A 20,524-nucleotide genomic window follows, 5' to 3' on the forward strand; every position below is an offset into this window, starting at 1 on the left:
ATTCACAAAGATACAAAGTTAGTTGTGGTTTAACTTTTCAGGTTTTGAGACGCTGCCAACTCAACACAATGTAGGTCAACAGAATTTAGTTTGTGCATAAAAATCATGTTTCAAAATTGTTTTGGTTACTCTGAATCATCCACAGACATATCTGTCAACAATTTTCATTGGAACTACTTTCTACTCAAGATGTACTCTCTATAAAAACTGTCCACGACAAGGTCTGTAAATTATCCAAAGTAACAGGGATGATGTTTCTGGTAAGACACATAGATAGATTGTTTTCAAATATTGGTTTTCAAAGCTTTAAGCAGTACAAACAATATTTAATTCACTTTCTTTGTATTGAGATGGCAGCAGACTATTCCAGGATTGATATTTCAAAATTTAGGCACATGAAACTGTAACTATTCACATGGTTAGAAAAGGATCATGTCAGAAAATATGTTTTGTGTATTTTGAGTGAACAGACTTTTTAAATATACAGTAAACTCTTATTTTACATTTATTTTGCAGTCAGCACAGTGAATAAGATATGAGTTCAACATGTCTAAAATCTCATGGGGATGTGGTTCGGTTTTGATCCACTTCTATGTCAATTTCTGAATCACATGCTGCCCCTGAATTACATGTAGATACAAGGTATAGTACAATAGGTTAAAGGCTCCACTAGATGTGGGTAGTTTAGTGAGAAACTCACACACTGAAGGAGCAGGATGATGCTCAAATCCTTTTACAGCGCAGGAAAAGCTGTCTGAGGAGAAAAGGAACTTCCTATAAGTTGAAGATGTTTCATCTTGAATTTTCTGTCCAGTCTTGTACCAGATGAAGGAAGAATTATCAGGCAGATGACAACTGCTGTTACACTTCAGATAATCCTGGCTGTCATTTGAGCGTTTCAGCACTTGTAGATTTGGATCTGCAAGGAAAAAAAAGGAATACACACACACACACACACACACACACAGTACAATAGTACTCACAGTACTATTGTACTGTGAGTACTTTTCTAATTTTTACTAGTCTAAGATATTAACCATTTGAAGCTACATTAAGTCTTCCAATGAAAATTTTACCTGTGACAGTCAAAGTGACTCCAGGTGAAGCAGTAAATCTCCCTCCTGGTTGGTTTGTTATGAACATGAACTTGTACTCAGCTGAGTCGCTCTCTCTCAGGTCTGCGATTCTCAGAGTGCAGTCGTTCTTATCACAGTGATACTGAACACGACCTGCGTACTCTGAGTCTGTTCTCAGATCCACAGGTTCACCTTTAATAAACCAGAATGTTTCTTGAACTGTAGTATCATTGTCATTTATTCTGGATGGGTATCTGTAGGTGCAGTTTATGTCCACTGTTGATCCTTTTAAGGCACAGATCTGAGTAGAAGTGTAAGTCACTCCCCAGTCATTCTGACCCTGTACCACTGTAACACAGAGTACATCAGAAACCACAATCAGATTCATAACAACAATTAAGAATCATTGAAAAAGACAAAGTGGATCATGGCACCAACATGATTTTATGTGTAGTCATTGTCATTCAAAGCTCCTCATCGTGCATCAATCTAACTAGAACTGAACTGGAATACAGTATTTTATCATTTGTTACTGCTGAGTGTTTCAGTTTTAGTCCAAGTTTCTACTGTTGTTATCCTTGTTCATTTTAGTTTTAAAAAAGCTAAACACCTGAAATGTGTCTCTTATTTGTTATCAAACAAATCCCTCAAATAGAAAATGAGTAAAAACATATTAAACTAACTTTTTTGGAGTAGAGCAGCAGATCAGTGGTACATCAATGTTATTTTCACCTCATTAAAACTTGACAGACTTGTTCTGTATCATCCTTTTTCTCCATCTATTACTTTTTAGCCACTTTATAATTCCAGTATATGACTTTCATAACATAATTACTGAATCATGCCTGGGTTAAAAACACGCATCAAAGTCCAAATACAAAGTTTTTTTCTTAGAATTACATATAATAAATTTACATTACAAAGATGCTGTTTACAGTTAATCTCTCTGTGCACTGAGACAGAACATCATACAGTCTGAAGGTTCAGTGAAGGAACAAGAATATATTGAAACTGTGAACATTAATGCAGTTTTACTGAACAGGAAAAGAAGAAGTAAATGAATCATTAGAGAGTCTGTGCTTGTCTTGGTTAGTTTCCTCTCTGTTAGTTCTTTGGTAAAGTTGCTGCTCAATTAAGTGTGAAAACCGCAAAGAAATGCAGAACATGAAATGTGGGAAACTTTTGAAAGCAGCTAAGATAAAATGTGTGACAAGTTTTAACAGGAAGGGGCAACTGTTATAACCGTAACAGCTAAAACAGTTGTCCAGCTCTACAGTACAGAGTGCAGAAATTACCAAACAGATTTTAAACATCATGACAAGATGAAATTCTCAGTGCATTGCTGTACCATCATAGAACTATGTATATATGCATATGCATGTATAAAAATATATGATTCTTACAATCCATGGAGGGAGGGTGGACAAACCTCACTAGCCAGGCCCCACCCCCACCACCCATGACACAGACACAGCTGAACATCTTAATATAATAATTTTAAAGTGTTCAGCAGTGAATATTGATGTTATTTTTTACCATTTTTCCTTCATTCAACAGCTATATTTTACACAGGAATAAACAGAAGTGAATATTTGGTGTCGTAGAGCTTAAAAGTTATTCATCATACTGCATCACACATACATCAAACCTAGAAAAGTGCTGATCTGGGATATTTTATATTTACTTTTCTATTTAAGTGTGCTAAATGTCCTACAATGTAAATGTAGATATACAGTACCTGACACAGAGAGAAGGAAGACAACAAATCCACTCGCTGCTGCTGTTAAACTCATAGCTGCTCTTCTTATCTCTCTGTGAGGCTTCAGAGACAATAAAATACATCAAACAATGTACAAAACATGTAATAGTCATATCAGTAAACTATTCTACTCACAACAGAGAAGGTTGTTGTCTGTTCAGATGCTCGTCTTCTGTGATCTGTGACCAGATGTCAGATGTAAGACTAAAATTAAATGACCACATTTCCTTCCTCTTATTATGAAAATGCATGAGGTTCCAGTTGCCAGCAAAGGCAGAAGTGACAACCAAGTTTTACCGTTTTGCAAAGACTTAATATAATCTATGTTAGAGAGAATAAGAGATCAGTGTTCTAGGCTGTTAGTAATTTAAAGAGAGAAGAGAAATAATGAGACATTTTTATTATTTTACTCTTTTTAATTGTGGGCACAGTTTAAAAAACATGACACATGTGACGGATGTGCTGCACATGCTCAAATTTGTCCTTTTACCACAAGTGAGGAAGTAGCACCTTGTGGCAGACACAGCCAATTTTAGAAAGAAAAAAAAATATTTTGAGGCAAGAAGGTATTTTTTTTTTCATTCATTCATTTTTTCTTCATTTATTTTTGATAGCATTGCCTACTTTGTAGATGAACTCATCAAACTTAAATCATGTTAATTATGTGTCTGTGTAGATATCTTTCATGCAAGTGGTTAGTGCTAATGTTTTATTTGTTAGCTGTAAGGTAAGCTAGTTCATGGCTACAAGAGTCTGGGTTAGTTGTAACAACATGTGAAAAAATGTTACAACCTACCCCAAGCAAAAAATTAATTGTATTTCTATGTTTACTTTGAATTTCAGTGTGCCTAGGTCATGTAAGAGAAAGACTGCCAAGGGGGTGCCTCTCAACATTTTGGAGTGCTACACATACTCCATACATAGTGGGCACACACAGACACACTCACACAGACACACATTAATGTTCAATTGATGGACCTGGTGCACATTTACACATTTTTTTCAGTTTCATTACTATTTTCAAATGTTAGTGTAACACACAGACACACATACACTAATGTTCAATTGATGAAGTTTAGTTGTTTAGTTTTATTATAATGTTAAAATGTTAGTGTAACACACACACACACACATCCCAATAATGTTAAAAAAATCATTGAAAATCATTTAAGTGTTGAATAAAAAGTTTTCAATATCTTAAGTTTTGTCATAATCCTTACTTTATAATGTTACATTTCACCCCAGGGTATGTTACAACTAACCTGGACTATGAGGTCAATCGTAACATTTCACTCCTTGTGTTTGGGACTAAACCATGCATGCATGTGTAAATCATATCACTAAATTTATTATATGTGTAGTTTGACGTCATTCACAATCTAAGATTCTGATTTACTGCAATCATTGTCACAATAAGTGACTCATCTCTCCAATTAGAACTGAGATCATTTTTATTCAATCAAGAAAGAACAAGGACAAAAGTGATTACATGGTTTAGAAATTGCGATATAGAACAAAAACAGGCTGTTATAATATGTATAAAGAAAGCAGAAAAACAGATAATTGTAATGTTACTGTAAGGCAGTAGAAATAATTCACAAGATGAATGTTAGAATACTGACAACAAATACTTGACTGACAATAAAACTGGTTGTCATAATGAAACTGGAAGACATACTGTAAATACAGAAAGGACAGTGGAAATGGTCTGTTATCAATGAAATATAACTCTTTACTATTATCTAGTGGCAGCAATAGGAAGTTACAAGTTGATCAGTAAAAGCTCTCTAATACTCCAGTGTGTTTTTTAAATATCTTAAACATTACAATCTTACCACTTGTTAACTAACTGATACACTACTCCTGAGATATGTCCAAAGCTGCAAGTTATAATAATCTTTAGTATATCTCCTCTAACCCAACGTTAATAAATATTACACTGGCAAGTATCCACAGCTCCACTAAATGACTCCGGTGACTCCAGTCGCACAAATACTACAGGTTTAAATTAGCAGGTTTTACAATGAAAGTTTTGTCACTGGGATCAGCTTCACTACTTACATCTTTACAGAGTGTGTAAGGTTAGTATACATGTGAGAGTAAAGAAACAATAAATATGTTGAGGCTGTCTGGCACTGATGATAAATCCTACTGGCAGATCAATTCTGTTGTCAATCCAAATGCCGCTTACTGCTTTCTTCCATTGTTTCAAAGGATCCTCAATGAAATTAATAAGTACAGGAGCTAGGTCTGAATGGGATTTTACTTCTGCAGTAAAATAACAAGATAAACTGTCAATTCAAATCGCTCTAAAATATATATTTGTCTCTATGATGCATTCTTGGAGAGGTCCACCCTGAGAAATAAAGTTTTAAAATCCAATGGTTACCCGCTGAAATTTTAAAAAATAAATAAATAAATAAAATGAAAAAAAAAAGGTCTGGACGCCTGAATATGTGACAGGTGTGTTGGAGGAAGGTGCAACTTGAAAACAATGAGGAGAACTCTGACACACTGTCTCGCTTCTTGCTGGAATATTTATTAAATCATGTTTCAGACATGTCTGAGCTGCACCTTCCTCTAATGCACATGTCACATATTCAGGTGTGTAGAGATTTTTTTCAATTTTCTTTTTCATTTTTTAACATTTTTCTTTCAGCAGGTGTAGCACCCCAACACTCTATACTATGTCTAAGATGCTGTAAGTGACTTTAGACTGGAATGATGGTTGTTTGGGTTCAGTCTATTTAAAAGGTAGCTACCACAGAGGTTTACTTGATTTGGGTGAAACTTATAATAGCCTAATAATAAACAAAGAAACTGTCAAACTTGGCATTAGGTCTATTCACTTTTATCATGCTGTATTTTAAATAACTGACCACAGACGACACTTTAGAAGGACTGACTGCTTCTTGAATGTACAAATATTTACCTTTTTAGGTGAAATTATACAAAAACACAAATAACACAGTTTAGACCCCTTTAAAATAACAAATACCATATTTCAAAATAATATTAAACACAATTACTAATCATTGCGTGACAGTGTGGGGGAGTTCTTCTCATTGTTTTCAAAAATGGGAAAAAACAAAACAAAACATGAGATTGCTGGTGTGTTCATGAGGTTTTGTTGACTGTGCTGTACAGTGCAGCTGGATCTTCTTCAGTTTCCTGACCTCTGGTTCTGAGAGGGAAATTAAAAAATGAATCAGGTGATTGTGAAGATGTTGTATTAAATTATACAAACAGTCATAATACAGATGTAACAGGCAAATATAACAAATGAAAAAGTGAAATAAAACTGTTGCTACTATGTTCCTGTGTGAAGAGCTGCTCACCTCGGGGCAGTACCAGCTCTGTTAAATGTGACAGCAGCGTACTGGACGACCTCTCGTTCCTCCATGTGTCTGTGGGGCTGAGCTGATCTGATGTTGGAGTAGAGAGGATCTGCCTGGTTGTTGGAGAAGTGCACGCTGGCGTACTGAAGGTTATCTTGCTCCTCCGGCTGTGTCTGGAGGGTGATAGAAATGAGGAAAGTGTTGGTTTCTGTGATGAAGGATTGTTAAGAAACGACATGAAGTGTTTGACAGTCTGATGAGTTTTCTAGTTGCACTTTAAGATAGTGACTGTGGAAGTGTGGAACCAGGATAGAATAGTATAACTCTCCCTCCTCACCCTCTCTCTGTTGTCTGGTCTCTCCTCAGCCTCAGACCTTTGATTGGAGGCTCTCTTTTTCCTGGTTAGGAGAATTAATTAAAAAACACAAATGACTGAATTTTGATCAATGATTTAATGAAACAGAACTGCTTACCTCATCCACAGGAAGACAGAGAGGATGATGATAAACAGGAGAACAGCAGTTGTTACACCAGCAGCTATTGATTTTCCTGCTCCTGGAGAACAGCGATCAAAAGAAAACACTGACAGTTAATGAGGGTATTACAGCATGTTTGGGTCCAATGTTTTGGTCAATATATATGTAGCCTGGTGGTAAATCGGTTCAGATGTAATTTTCCACTTCGGTGAGGTATAGCTCTCAAAGTTGTTTGAATGTTAATACATGTGTTCTTTGTTGTTTTCTTCTGAGTGTAAAATTATTTAAGTCTGATTAAAATATGAAGCAGATTGTAAGTGTCACAGTCTCACTTGTTATTGCTGATTTTGGTCACAAGGTGGCAGCATTGAGTAATATTACTGTCACTCTGCCAAATGCATCCTGGTCTTTTTTCCTGTTTTATGTTCAAATTACAGGAGATTTGCAGAGTGGACGGTGCTGTGACTCAGTTGTGTAAAGTAGTAGAAACTACATGACCTGGGATTTTGGCACCAGCCCTCATTCACTGTGTTCTCAACTGCATAGCAAGGTAATGTTAGTGTGCATGAAGCCACACCATGCTATTGCACTTTGTTACTAGAGGAACGGTTCAGGTTTTAAAAGAATTTTAACTCTGTTTGAAGGTAAACTGCAGTGTGTTGAGTTGTGCAATCTCCGGGCAGTTCCGTGTGGGTTTGGTGGGACTTGTTGAGGTGTGGGTATCCTTTGCAGGTGTGCATTGTGCATTCATGGTTGTTTTTGTGGATTTGTGGTTGTTGAGTGTGTTTTTGTCTGGTTCTTTTTTGTGTTTTCTGTCAATGGTCATGGCCCACTGCTGTGTTTTGTTTTTGTCATTTTTCTTTTACATAATTTTTTGTATTAAGTCTGCAACAAGCTGTGAAAGCACATGAGCTGCTCTCTAAAAGGACTCAGTAGCTTAAACACTCTGTTAAAATGACCTGTTGCAAACATGGTCAACAATAAAATTAAAGCTACAAGAACCACTGAAGTAATTGTGTCTTGTGTGGCATCTAATTCCACGAGCTACACATGTATATTCAGTTCTCTTCATTCTAAACTCTAACAGCTCTTTTCAGCTTAGAATATATTTAACATGAAAATCACTGAAAATCTAAGTTAAAGCTGTGCCTACGAGCATGATTTGTGACATCACAACTACTTTGGAAGCTTATCCTGGTCCAATATGCAACTTACATAAATGTGATGTGGAAACTTGAAGCCTCCAGTGCACAAACACTGAGAATGGACTTTACAGTGATGAAGGAGACATCTTGTATCCAGTGGTTCAACTTTTAAAATAAAAATATTTACATATTTATAGATTCTGGAAGTTTATTCAATGAGGGAGAAGAAGTAGATATAATTTTAAGAATTCCAAACTAGTAAGTTAGTTTTTGTGGAATAAACATATTATACACAAATTATTATTCAAAGCAAAGTATTTTTATAAGTCTTAAAACATGTTTGGAGGGGATCTTTAACTAAATGTCTTAGTGATCCAGTACTGCCCTTTACCATCTTACTTTAATCTGTTACAAATGTGAAAAAAAAAGAAATACATTTTTACAAAACACTGGCGACAGTGTCAGCAGCTGCAGTGAGTAAACTCTCCTCTCTTCCTGCAGCTTCCTCAGCTCAGCTGGTGGTGTGTGATGCATTACTGAGTGATGGACCACAAATTGCCATTGGTTCAGTAGAGGATGCTGTTGTAAAAAATATGATTCCTCAAATCATTCTTACAAGTTCATGTGTTTTCCTTTAGATTACATTGAAAATCAGTTTTTCAATGGAGTCTCCATATTCACCCATACAAGCCGGAGATTTAACTCCTACAGTGTGTCCACAGTTTACCAAGACCTCCACTTGGTCTGTTGTGTCTGAATACTCTTGGTCACACTTTAAATTTCTCCTCCAAAGGAAAAAATGCAGCAGCTCAATATTTAGACTCTTGGTCTCATAGAGTGAGGCAGCGCAGTGTGAAAAAATCTCACCTTGACTGCTTGTATTCATGAACACAGCTCTCTCTCCACTAGTTAAATATAAAAAGCCTGCATCACTTCATCCTAATCAGAGGTCACATAATCTTTTGAAATATGACTTATGAATAAGAAACACGTTGACATGAAAATTCAGATTTTTCTCTTGCTCAGATCTCTCTTTACTTTTTTAATTGAGCTGACTCCTCCAGTCAGCAGTGATTCACACAAACCTGTTTTACTGTCTCTTATGAATACCACCCTTAGGTCTGAAGTAATCCACTTGGGGCAACTGTATAGCTAATGACTCCTAGTGCAGTGTGTGTGTCTCTGAATGAAAAACTTACCTGATCCAACAGTCAGATATAAGGTGGAGTTATGACGTCCTCTTCTGTTCTGGGCTTCACAGTAATAATTCCCACTGTGTTCAGGTCTGACATCAGTGATGGTGAAGATCTGTCCTGATGCTTTTGGTGAGTCTTCATTCTCCTTGTACCAGGTATAATTAGCTGCTGGGTTAGCATCACTGCTACAGGTCAGAGTCACTGAACTGCCCTCCACTATCTCACCAGAGGGACTCACTGACACAGAGGGAAGCTTTGGAGCATCTGGAAGACAACATGTATAGAAACACATTCCATTAATGTTGGCATGCATGATTTTGAAGGATTTTCATTTTGAATCATGAAAAATAGAGCAGACTTGTGTGACTTACACTGGACATCTATAAATAGAGATTTAGATTCCAACTGTCCATACTGATTCTCAGACTTGCAGTGGTAGGTCCCTCTGTCCTCAGAGCTGATGGAGGTGAAATGATAACGATCCCCTGGTTCTTGAGGCAGTGTTTGGTTCTCCTTGTACCAGGTATAATTAGCTGCTGGGTTAGCATCACTGCTACAGGTCAGAGTCACTGAACTGCCCTCCACTATCTCACCAGAGGGACTCACTGACACAGAGGGAAGCTTTGGAGCATCTGGAGGAGATGTATCAAAATGAATCAAATATAAAATGAGGAAGGGTTGCATTAGTACAACATGTTGTATTGGAGCTGCTCAGTGAACTACAGCAGCAGACTGAATGTGAAGCAGGCAGAGCTGAAGAAAGCAGACATGATCAGACAAATCTTTTCCACTTTTTAACAAGGTTGACAAGACCAACAGCTGTATGTTGCTTTTTTAAATGAACTGTTTGACTCACATTTCACATCAATAAAGATGTATTCAGATGTCCTCTTCCCCAGCTGGTTCTCAGCTGTACAGTAATACTCTCCAGAGTCAGAAGACTGGATGGAGCTGAAGACAAGCTGTGGTTCTTTACTGAGAGGTTGAAGGTCTGGATTTACATTCTTCTTGTACCAGGTGTATTTAGCTGCTCTGTTAGCATCACTGCTACAGGTCAGAGTCACTGAACTGTCCAACATAATGTCCCCAGAGGGACTCACAGACACCAGAGGAATCTTGTGTGCATCTGAAGGAGAAAATATTGACATGTTTTAATCTTATGATCCAATCATAGTCATGCAGCTGTACAGTGCAGACATCATAACATGACACTTATCACTGTTACTCTGCTGATTATGATCATGCTTGTGCAATAAACTCACACACTGATGGAGAGGAGAACGTCTCATGTCCTTTCAAAGCACAGGAATAGCTGTCTGCAGGATTAAAATAGCCCAAATAATAAGGAGATGTTTGTTCTGTTATTATCCGTCCATTCTTGTACCAGATGTAGGAAGGACGATCATCTAGATGACAACTGCTGTGACACTTCAGCTCTGCCCGAACACAGGTATGAACTTTGCAGGCTGTTGATCTGATCACCTGCACCTGGATATCTGGATATGTGAAGAAATAGAAATATCATTTATCTTTATACATGCACAAAATATAAACACAAACATTCACAGTACTATTTCCAAGATATTAACCATTTGAAGTTACATTAAGTCTTCCAATGAAAATGTTACCTGTGACAGTCAAAGTGACTCCAGGTGAACCAGTAAATCTCCCTCCTGTTTGGTTTGTTATGAATCTGAACTTGTACTCAGCTGAGTCGCTCTCTCTCAGGTCTGTGATTCTCAGACTGCAGTCGTTCTTATCACAGTGATACTGAACACGACCTGAATACTCTGAGTCTGTTCTCAGATCCACAGGTTCATAATTATTCCATTTAGTAAACCAGAATGTTCTCTCAACTTCATTGTTGTTGTCATTTATTCTGGATGGGTATCTGTAGGTGCAGTTTATGTCCACTGTTGATCCTTTTAAGGCACAGACCTGAGTAGAAGTGTAAGTCACTCCCCAGTCATTCTGACCCTGTACCACTGTAACACAGAGCACATCAGAAACCACAATCAGACTCATAAGATCAGTTGATAATGAGTTAATCAGCTACTAAAACAAGCTGTGTATCATAGTGCTAACATGTTTTTGGGGGCAAGATAATCTGGACCAGCTTCAAAATATGATTGTCTGCTGTCACCTGTCACAGAAGTTTCTTATCATGCATCAAGCTAAATATAACTGAGCTGAAGTATTGCGCTTTATCAGGTATTTATCATATTGTATAATTTTATGTTGGGACATCGGAATATTTCTTACTAAATTTTTGATTTGGTCCGTTAATTTTTGATGTTTTTATTGTTGTACTCTTTGTCTAAGAACTCAAAGAAAAATGGAAGAATATATTTAATTTTCAGAAGGAAACAATTTTGAGAGTCTGTTCCTTTAAATCCATGAAAGAAAGAATGAATAATAGTTTATATTTGTGTTGATGATTGTAAATGTGAAGCAGGCAGAGCTAAGAGAGTCTGATCAGTAAAATATTTCACTGGTTAATGAAGCCTGAAAAAAGTTGTCATCAGCTATGTGATGCTTTTTTAATATAGACTGTGTTTCACTCACATTTCACATTTATCATTGTGTATTCAGATGTCCTCCTTCCCAGCCCGTTCCTAGCTGTACAGGAATAATATCCAGAGTCAAAGTGCTTGATGGACCTGAAGACAAGCTGTCGATTTTCAATAAATCCAGGATTTTGATATGTTCCCTTGTACCAGGTGTATTTTGCTGCTGGATTAGCATCACTGTTACAGGTCAAAGTCACTGAACTGCCCTCCTTAATTTCACCAGAGGGACTCACTGACACAGAGGAGGTTTTTGGTGCATCTGTAGCAGAAAAAAACATGTTTAACATTTCATCCCCAGTTGAGGTTAAGTTTTCACAATGGAACATATTGAAATGGTTTATATTTCATCAAACACATTACAAACTACATGTCCTGTTACCTTGTGTATGAGTTTAAAATCATCAAGTGACAGTAAACACACTGAAGGAGAAAGGGAGAGCAGTAATCCTCATCTACTTTAAGAACTTTCTTTCATAACTGCCGCTAGTATGTGTGTGTGTGTGTGTGTGTGTGTTTGTATTTAAGTGTTGTGTGAAATGTATTGTTAAGACTGGGGTGATGGCTCTAATTGACTATTGATGGCAGAGGAAGGTCAATATAATTATTGAACAAAAGAAAAATTAGAGCGAAATTTGTAATTTTCACAGAGGGACTGAAGACACAATGAATCTAGTTGTCAAAACCTTGAAACAAGAGATTTTGTCTAATAGGCTGGATGAAATGTTAAAATAAAAGACTGTGTCTTTCTCTGCAGTAACACAGAGCAGGTTGTATTGTTGTTGGGATACTGACAGCAGTAGAGCTCAATGAGAAAAACATGGATCCAATAAGAAGTGAGACAGTGGGACCTTCATGTTAGAAATACATGAATTCATTGTACAGTACTTTAGATAAAAGGCTCCACAAGATGCTGTTATGTTAGTGAAAGACTGTGAAGAAAACTCACAAACTGAAAGAGAGGGGAAATCCTCATGTCCTTTAACAGCACAGGAAAAGCTGTTTGCAGGATAGAAGTAGACTGAATAAGGAGAAGATGTTTCTCTCCTGATTTCCCGTCCATTCTTGTACCAGATGTAGGAAGCATGGTCAGGTAGACGACAACTGCTGTGACACTTCAGCTCTGCCCAGGTGTAATACTGATAGTCTGATCTGATCACCTGCACCTGGAGATCTGTATATGTGAAGAAAGAACAGAAATGTAATTCAGACACACACGAACATTCACAGTACTATTTCCAAGATATTAACCATTTAAAATGCAGTTAAATCTGCCAATGAAAATGTTACCTGTGACAGTCAAAGTGACTCCAGGTGAACCAGTAAATCTCCCTCCTGGTTGGTTTGTTATGAACATGAACTTGTACTCATCTGAGTCGCTCTCTCTCAGGTCTGTGATTCTCAGACTGCAGTCGTTCTTATCACAGTGATACTGAACACGACCTGCGTACTCTGAGTCTGTTCTCAGATCCACATATTCATGACCTTTAATAAACCAGAATGTTTCTTTAACTGTAGTATTATTGTCATTTCTTCTGAATGGGTATCTGTAGGTGCAGTTTATGACCACTGTTGATCCTTTTAAGGCACAGATGTGAGTAGAAGTGTAAGTCACTCTCCAGTCATTCTGACCCTGTACCACTGTAACACAGAGCACATCAGAAACCACAATCAGATTTATAACAAGTTAAGAATCAGTGAATAAGACAAAGTGGATCATGGCACCAATATGACTTTATGTGTAGTTGTTGTCATTCAAAGCTCCTCATCGTGCATCAATCTAACTAGAACTGAACTGGAATACAGTATTTTATCATTTGTTACTGCTGAGTGTTTCAGCTTTAGTCCAAGTTTCTACTGTTGTTGTCCTTGTTCATTGTCATTTAAAAAAAGCTAAAAGCCTGAAATGTGTCTGTTATGTGTTATCAAACAAGTCCTTCAAATACAAAATGATTAAAAACATTTTTAACTAAGTTTTTTGGAGTAGAGCAGCAGATCAGTGGTACATCAATGTTGTTTTCAAATCATTCAAACTTGACAGACTTGTTCTGTATCATTCTTTTTCTCCACGTTTATTTATTTTTATACACTTTATAATTCTAAAATATGACTTTCTTGATATAATTTCTGAATCATGCCTGGGTGAAAACACTCATCAAAAAGTCCAAATACAAAGTTGCTGTTTACAGTTAATCTCTCTGTGCACTGAGACAGAACATCGTACAGTCTGAAGGTGCAGTGAAGGAACAAGAATGTATTGAAGCTGTGAACATTAATGCACTTTTACTGAACAGGAAAAGAAGAAGTAAATGAATTATTAGAGAGTCTGTGCTTGTCTTGGTTAGTTTCCTCTCTGTTAGTTCTTTGGTCAAGTTACTGCTCAATTAAGCGTGAAAACCACAAAGAAATGCAGAACATGAAGTGAGGGAAACTATTGAAAGCGGCTAAAATAAAATGTGTGACAAGTTTTAACAGGAATGAGCAACTGTTATAACTGTAACAGCTAAAACAGTTGTCCAGCTCTACAGTACAGAGTGCAGAAATTACTAAAAAGATTTTAAACATCATTACAAAATAAAATTCTCTGTGCATTGCTGTACCATCATAGAACTATGTATATATGCATATGCATGTGTAACGTGAGGGTTCGGTAGGTGGTAATTTGACACTCTTCATGAGAGAAAATAGCAGGATGGAGACAGGTGACTTTTTAAGCAGCACTTTACTCTAGCTCCCGGCATCAGAGACATAACAACAACACTTCCTCGTCTTTTAGGCACATGTGACTAAACCAACCAATCATAAGCTAGACTGAGGCAAATCCAACTGTAATGAGGTAAAACCACAGAAGCAGATTCAATACTGTTTCAACCTTAGCAGGATGCTGATGCAAATATTTGAACTTGTAAATATATAAATAATACAGCATCGATATATAAATAATTAACTGTGTAAACATTGTAAATACATATTTTGTGAATTAACTTGAATGTATAAATTAACTTCACTTTTAAACTTTACACATGTATAAAAATATATGATTCTTACAATCCATGGAGGGAGGGTGGACAAAACTTACTAGCCAGGCCCCACCCCCACCACCCATGACACAGACACAGCTGAACATCTTAATATAATATTATTAAAGTGTTCAGCAGTGAATATTGATGTTACTATTTTTTTTTATCTTCATTTAACAGCTACATTTTACACAAAAATAAACAGAAGTGAATGTTTGATGTTGTAGAGTTTAAAAGTTATTCATCATACTGCATCACACATACATCAAACCTAGAAAAGTGCTGATCTGGGATATTTTATATTTACTTTCTTAAAATGACTTCATGCTGCTCTGAATAAGTGAGCTAAATGTCCTACAATGTAAATGTAGATATACAGTACCTGACACAGAGAGAAGGAAGACAACAAATCCACTTGCTGCTGCTGTTAAACTCATAGCTGCTCCTCTCATCTCTCTGTGAGGCTTCACAGACAATAAAACACATCAGATAATGTACATAACATGTAATAATCATATCAGTAAACTATTCTACTTACAACAGAGAAGGACGTTGTCTGTTAAGATGCTCGTCCTCTGTGATCTGTGAGCAGAAGTCAGATATCAGGAAGGTAAATGACTTGATTTCCTTCCTCTTTCTTATTATTATTAATATTCATGAGGAGCCACATGACAGTAAACACATAAGTTAAAAACAAGTTTTACTGTTTTTACTGACTTAATATAATCTATGTTAGAGAGAATAAGTACTAAGCCTGTTAGTAATTTAAGGAGAGAAGAAAGAAGAATAATGAGACATTTTTATCATTTTCCTCTTTTTAAGTGTGCGCACATTTCATTATCTAAAAAACAAACATGACGTGTGTCTGATGTATGACAGTTGGTTTGATGCATCTCCTCACACTTCTAGTGCATGTTAAGACATTGAATACACCACCATGCGTTCAAAGAGATGTACTGCAAATTTACTTTCAGTAGTTTTCACTTTTTATGATTGAGTTGCATCTTAATTTGTTTACTCTTGACATTAAATTCATCAAACATCATCAAACATACCCCCACAATCGAGGTGTCTAAGTATGAAAATGATTCAGTCAGTGATCTACAGTTGTCACTAACAAATATGGACTGTTATACTGAAAATGCTTCATACAAACCATCTTCAGACATGTGATGCAACTATCATGATTTGTCATTTCTCACTGTTTTGTTTGTGTGAGAGAGAAATACACAGAAAAAGAGAAGTGTCTAGTGGTATTTCTTATTAACTTTGTGGTATTATGTTAATTACTCTTTCATAACAAAGTCAAGATGTTGTGATATGTAGCACAACGAGCTAGTAAAACTTTGTAAATGCAAACACATTGCAGTCTCTCCAGAGACTATAAATGTTATTGCTGTCATTAGTCATTGGAGCCGTGTCTAAACAAACTACAGTAATCGTTGCTATTGGGGGAAAGAAAACATGTCACCCAGTGCAACAGTGTGGCTCACTGAAGTATAGAAAATCATCACCCTTATCCTTCAATGCAGACAGGAGGAAGACCTCAGTGATGAAGCCTGACTCTGCAACACTGAAGCTTCACCACTAGAGGACAGTGAAACATCAGAGATACTGAATCACAACCCTGAAACAACATTTAACCATCCATCACTGATTGTTTAGACACATTTAAATTTACTTTTAGTCTTTGCTCTTAATCTGTTTACTCTTCACATTAAACTCAACAGCAGCAAGATAAATCCCCCCATGGAGTCTGGAGACTGGCGGTGGTGGTTGATGACTTCTGTTGAGACTGATAAGGCTGGTGAGGTTGATGAAGTGATGCAATGATGAATCTGCAAAGACTGAGCAGTGATGGGGAAGTGGTGGGGAGTGCAAAATGTCACCATAGAGGCACTAAGGCAGAGAGGGAGAAAACATATTTAAAAAGACAGACGCAGTATGATAGGCTGACAATGAAGGTGTGTCAACATGCTATTGGTTAGATGTGACCAGCTGATGTGAACAGCTAATGTCTTAATGAATGCCCAGGGGAATGACGGCAAGGAAATTATAAGTGAGCATGCGTGAGGGATGGGAATGACTGATTGTTTGAGAAATAATACTACAGACCTGAGCATGCAAAAGATAGTCTTCCTGACTGAACTTTTACTAAGTTTCATTTGTCACTAACAGATATGGACTGTTATACTGAAAAGACTTCATACTCAGTAAACTGCCACACATTCTGCTTCCCTGAGTGACCCCAAAGACATTAAATAGACCCAAAAGGTGATAAACATCTCACATGACAATTAAGGTCTTCTTCAAAACAAACTGTGTCTGTGCATCTTCATTTTAGCAACATCCCAAATCATAATAAACTATTAAAATGTGACAAATTTCATCCTAAAATAGAGGGAAAGTGAGAAATAAGTCAGAAAAAAAGAACAGATTTAAATTTTATTTGTCTTCAAAGCTGGAAAATAAATTCATAAAATGAAAAATAAACGTAAAAACAATTTATTTAAAGCTGAAACTTTCTGCACGCTGTCGCCCTCTGCAGCAGTGAGAGGGAACTGAAATCATGTTTCCAACTACAGAGTTGTTGTGGAAGCTGTCTGTTTATTGTGAATCAGCCACTGCAATATCTGGATAATGTGACATTCAACAAAGTGTGATAGAACTGAGATCATGTTTGATGTGTGTAAATATACAGTATACTGCACAAGAAGATAATCAGGATTCCTCAAAAGTGATTGATTACATTATTTATACATTTATATACACACACATTATTATACATTATTTATACACACACTCAGTAAATTATAAATCAATTCAGTCACACACACCACCTGACATTCAACTGATCTAAACAATCAATCATGTTTGACACGTCGACATGATTCAGTTCAAGCTGCCATCAGCACATTCTTCTCAAAGCTTCTGCTACATGCTGTTACTGACTGTCTGTGCTGCTCACTTCTACCTGCTGCTGCTGCTGAAAACTGAACATGAAAACGTCCACATCATCCTCTACAGCCTCTCTCTCCACTGTCATATTTCACTGTTGTACTACTTTCTGCTTCCATCAGGTGAGTCCAGCCTCTGGTTCAACTGTATCACAACAAAATCACATGAAATTTAGGTGAAGTACTTCTCATAACTGTAACTAAGAATCTGATATCTGCCTGTTTTTTTTTTTCCTTTCATGATGCTCCAGCCTGACTGGACTTTACTCCACGTCTTCCTGCTCCTCTGTGTCTTCTGTATGTGCTGCAGCGGCGACCTGCAAGTCTGAGACGTTCTCATACACAAGGGAAGAGTCCAACTGATGGAGAGAGATGTCAAAATGAGGATTAATGGACCTCATTCATGAAACATGTATATAATTAGATTTTACTAAAGATGTATTAAATCATGTTTAAAACTGAATTATTTGCTAAAATTGCATTCAGGTTAAATACATTAGGTTCCCACTTTGCAAGTTGTAATTTAAATATAAATTCACTTCACAGCTTCATGCTGATAATATGAATGTGTTTGAGTGCATTTATGAGTCAAGTGATCATAACTGTATTTTAGGGTAAGTTCTGTCAATAAGGTCTCTCTCACCTCTATAGTCTCTACAGGTTCATTCAGTTCAGTGGTGGAGCTCAGAGTTTTCTTCTTCCTGGATTGAATCCAACAAAGTCAAAAAGTATTTAACTAAATGAAATTCATGACTTAAAAACTGTGAAAATGTTTTAATAAGAAAATTAAAGAAAGTATTTCATTTGTATTATTTTACCTCGTCCACAGACTCAAGAGAAGCAGAGGAATCAGCATCAGGACCACCAGAATCACCCTGATGATATTCATTATAAATACCGATTTCCCTAAAAATTGAGAGCAACAGGAAGGAGATATGGCTTATCAATAAGTGCAGCGTGTGTGTGTGTGTGTGTGTGTGTGTGTGTGTGTGTGCGTGTGTGTGTGAAGATCAATGAGCATAACTTACCTGATCCAACAGTCAGATATAAGGTGGAGTTATGACGTCCTCTTCTGTTCTGGGCTTCACAGTAATAATTCCCACTGTGTTCAGGTCTGACATCAGTGATGGTGAAGATCTGTCCTGATGCTTTTGGTGAGTCTTCATTCTCCTTGTACCAGGTATAATTAGCTGCTGGGTTAGCATCACTGCTACAGGTCAGAGTCACTGAACTGCCCTCCACTATCTCACCAGAGGGACTCACTGACACAGAGGGAAGCTTTGGAGCATCTGGGAGGCAATTTGTATAGAGACACATACCATTAATGCTGGCACACATGATTTTGAAGGATTTTTGAATCATGAAAAATAGAGCAGACTTATGTGACTTACACTGGACATCTATAAATAGAGATTTAGATTCCAACTGTCCATACTGATTCTCAGACTTGCAGTGGTAGGTCCCTCTATCCTCAGAGCTGATGGAGGTGAAATGATAACTTTCCTCTGATTCTTGAGACAGTCTTTGGTTCTCCTTGCACCAGGTATAATTAGCTGCTGGGTTAGCATCACTGCTACAGGTCAGAGTCACTGAACTGCCCTCCACTATCTCACCAGAGGGACTCAGTGACACAGAGGTAAGTTTTGGAGCATCTGGAGGATATGTATCAAAATGAATTAACTATAAAATGAGGAAGGGTTGCATTAGTACAACATGTTGTATTGGAGCTGCTCAGTAAACTACAGCAGCAGACTGAATGTGAAGCAGGCAGAGCTGAAGAAAGCAGATATGATCAGACAAATTTCTACTTAACAAGGTTGACAAGTCCATCAGCTGTATGATTCTTTTTAAATAAGCTGCTTCACTCACATTTCACATCAATAAAGATGTGTTCAGATGTCCTCTTCCCCAGCTGGTTCTCAGCTGTACAGTAATACTCTCCAGAGTCAGAGGACTGGATGGAGCTGAAGACAAGCTCTGGTTCTTTACTGAGAGGTTGAAGGTCTGGATTTACATTCTTCTTGTACCAGGTGTTTTTAGCTGCTGGGTTAGCATCACTGCTACAGGTCAGAGTCACTGAACTGCCCTCCACTATCTCACCAGAGAGACTCACTGACAAAGAGGGAACCTTTGGAGCATCTGGAGGAGAAAACATAGTTGGACAACAGTTGAACAATTGACAAAATGTAAGAAGCAAATCTTAGACACTAAGTGTGTGGTGAAAGTTGATTCCCTCATATACAAATCAACTGTCTGTTACCTTGGATACATTTTGACATTGTGTTAGTGACATATTTAGGTAAACTCACACACTGACGGAGAGCGGTAATCCTCATGTCCTTTCACAGCACAGGACACATTGTCACCAGGATTAAACTTCCCTGAATAAAGAGAAGTTTCCTCCTTCATAACTTTCTGTCCGTTCTTGAACCAGACGTAAGAAATACGACCTGCTGGACTGCAGCTGCTGAGACATTTCAGCTCTGCCTCGGTATAAGACTGATGGACTGTTATTGTGATCACCTGCACCTGGAGAGCTGCATATGTGAGGAAGGATAAAAAATGTCATTTGTTACCAGTAAAATATACAAACATACAGTCAAAATAACCTTTGTAGTTCTGGTGGGTGAAATAATTTGGGATCATCCAATCAAAAGTGTAAATGGGAGAAAGTACTCAGTATACTCAAATCAATTTTATGTGAAACTCTTCAACAATAACCATTCACCACTTGCACTAGTCATCAGTTTGTGTTCATCAGTACCTGTGACAGTCAGAGTTGTTCCAGGTAAACTACTCCTCCATTCAAAGCTTTGTGTTTTGAATGTGAAGTGATACTGGGCTGAATCGCTCTCTCTCAGGTCAGAGATTCTCAGTGTGGAGCGTCCTCTCTCTGTTTCAAGGAGCTGAACACGACCTGCATACTGGGAGTCTTTACTAAGGTCCTTAGGCTGTGAGGGATTCTGCCACTGATGACTACGTTCAAGACT

General features: G+C 37.3%; 1 protein-coding gene across 1 annotated transcript in view; it reads right to left on the minus strand.

Annotated features, from left to right (window-relative positions):
* The window catches only part of LOC122976463, a 45,611-nt gene extending 32,177 nt beyond the window's left edge, over positions 1–13,434 (minus strand). Inside the window, exons 1-2 of the mRNA XM_044344968.1 lie at positions 13,416–13,434; positions 12,848–13,042 (exon numbers count right to left, since the gene is read on the minus strand). Of these exons, the coding sequence (XP_044200903.1) occupies positions 12,848–13,042; positions 13,416–13,434 (214 nt within the window). The remainder of the gene's footprint in view (positions 1–12,847; positions 13,043–13,415) is intronic.
* Positions 13,435–20,524: the final 7,090 nt, after the last annotated feature.

The sequence above is a fragment of the Thunnus albacares genome, chromosome 3, assembly GCF_914725855.1.
Source record: "Thunnus albacares chromosome 3, fThuAlb1.1, whole genome shotgun sequence".
NCBI classification, from domain to species: Eukaryota; Metazoa; Chordata; class Actinopteri; order Scombriformes; family Scombridae; genus Thunnus; species Thunnus albacares.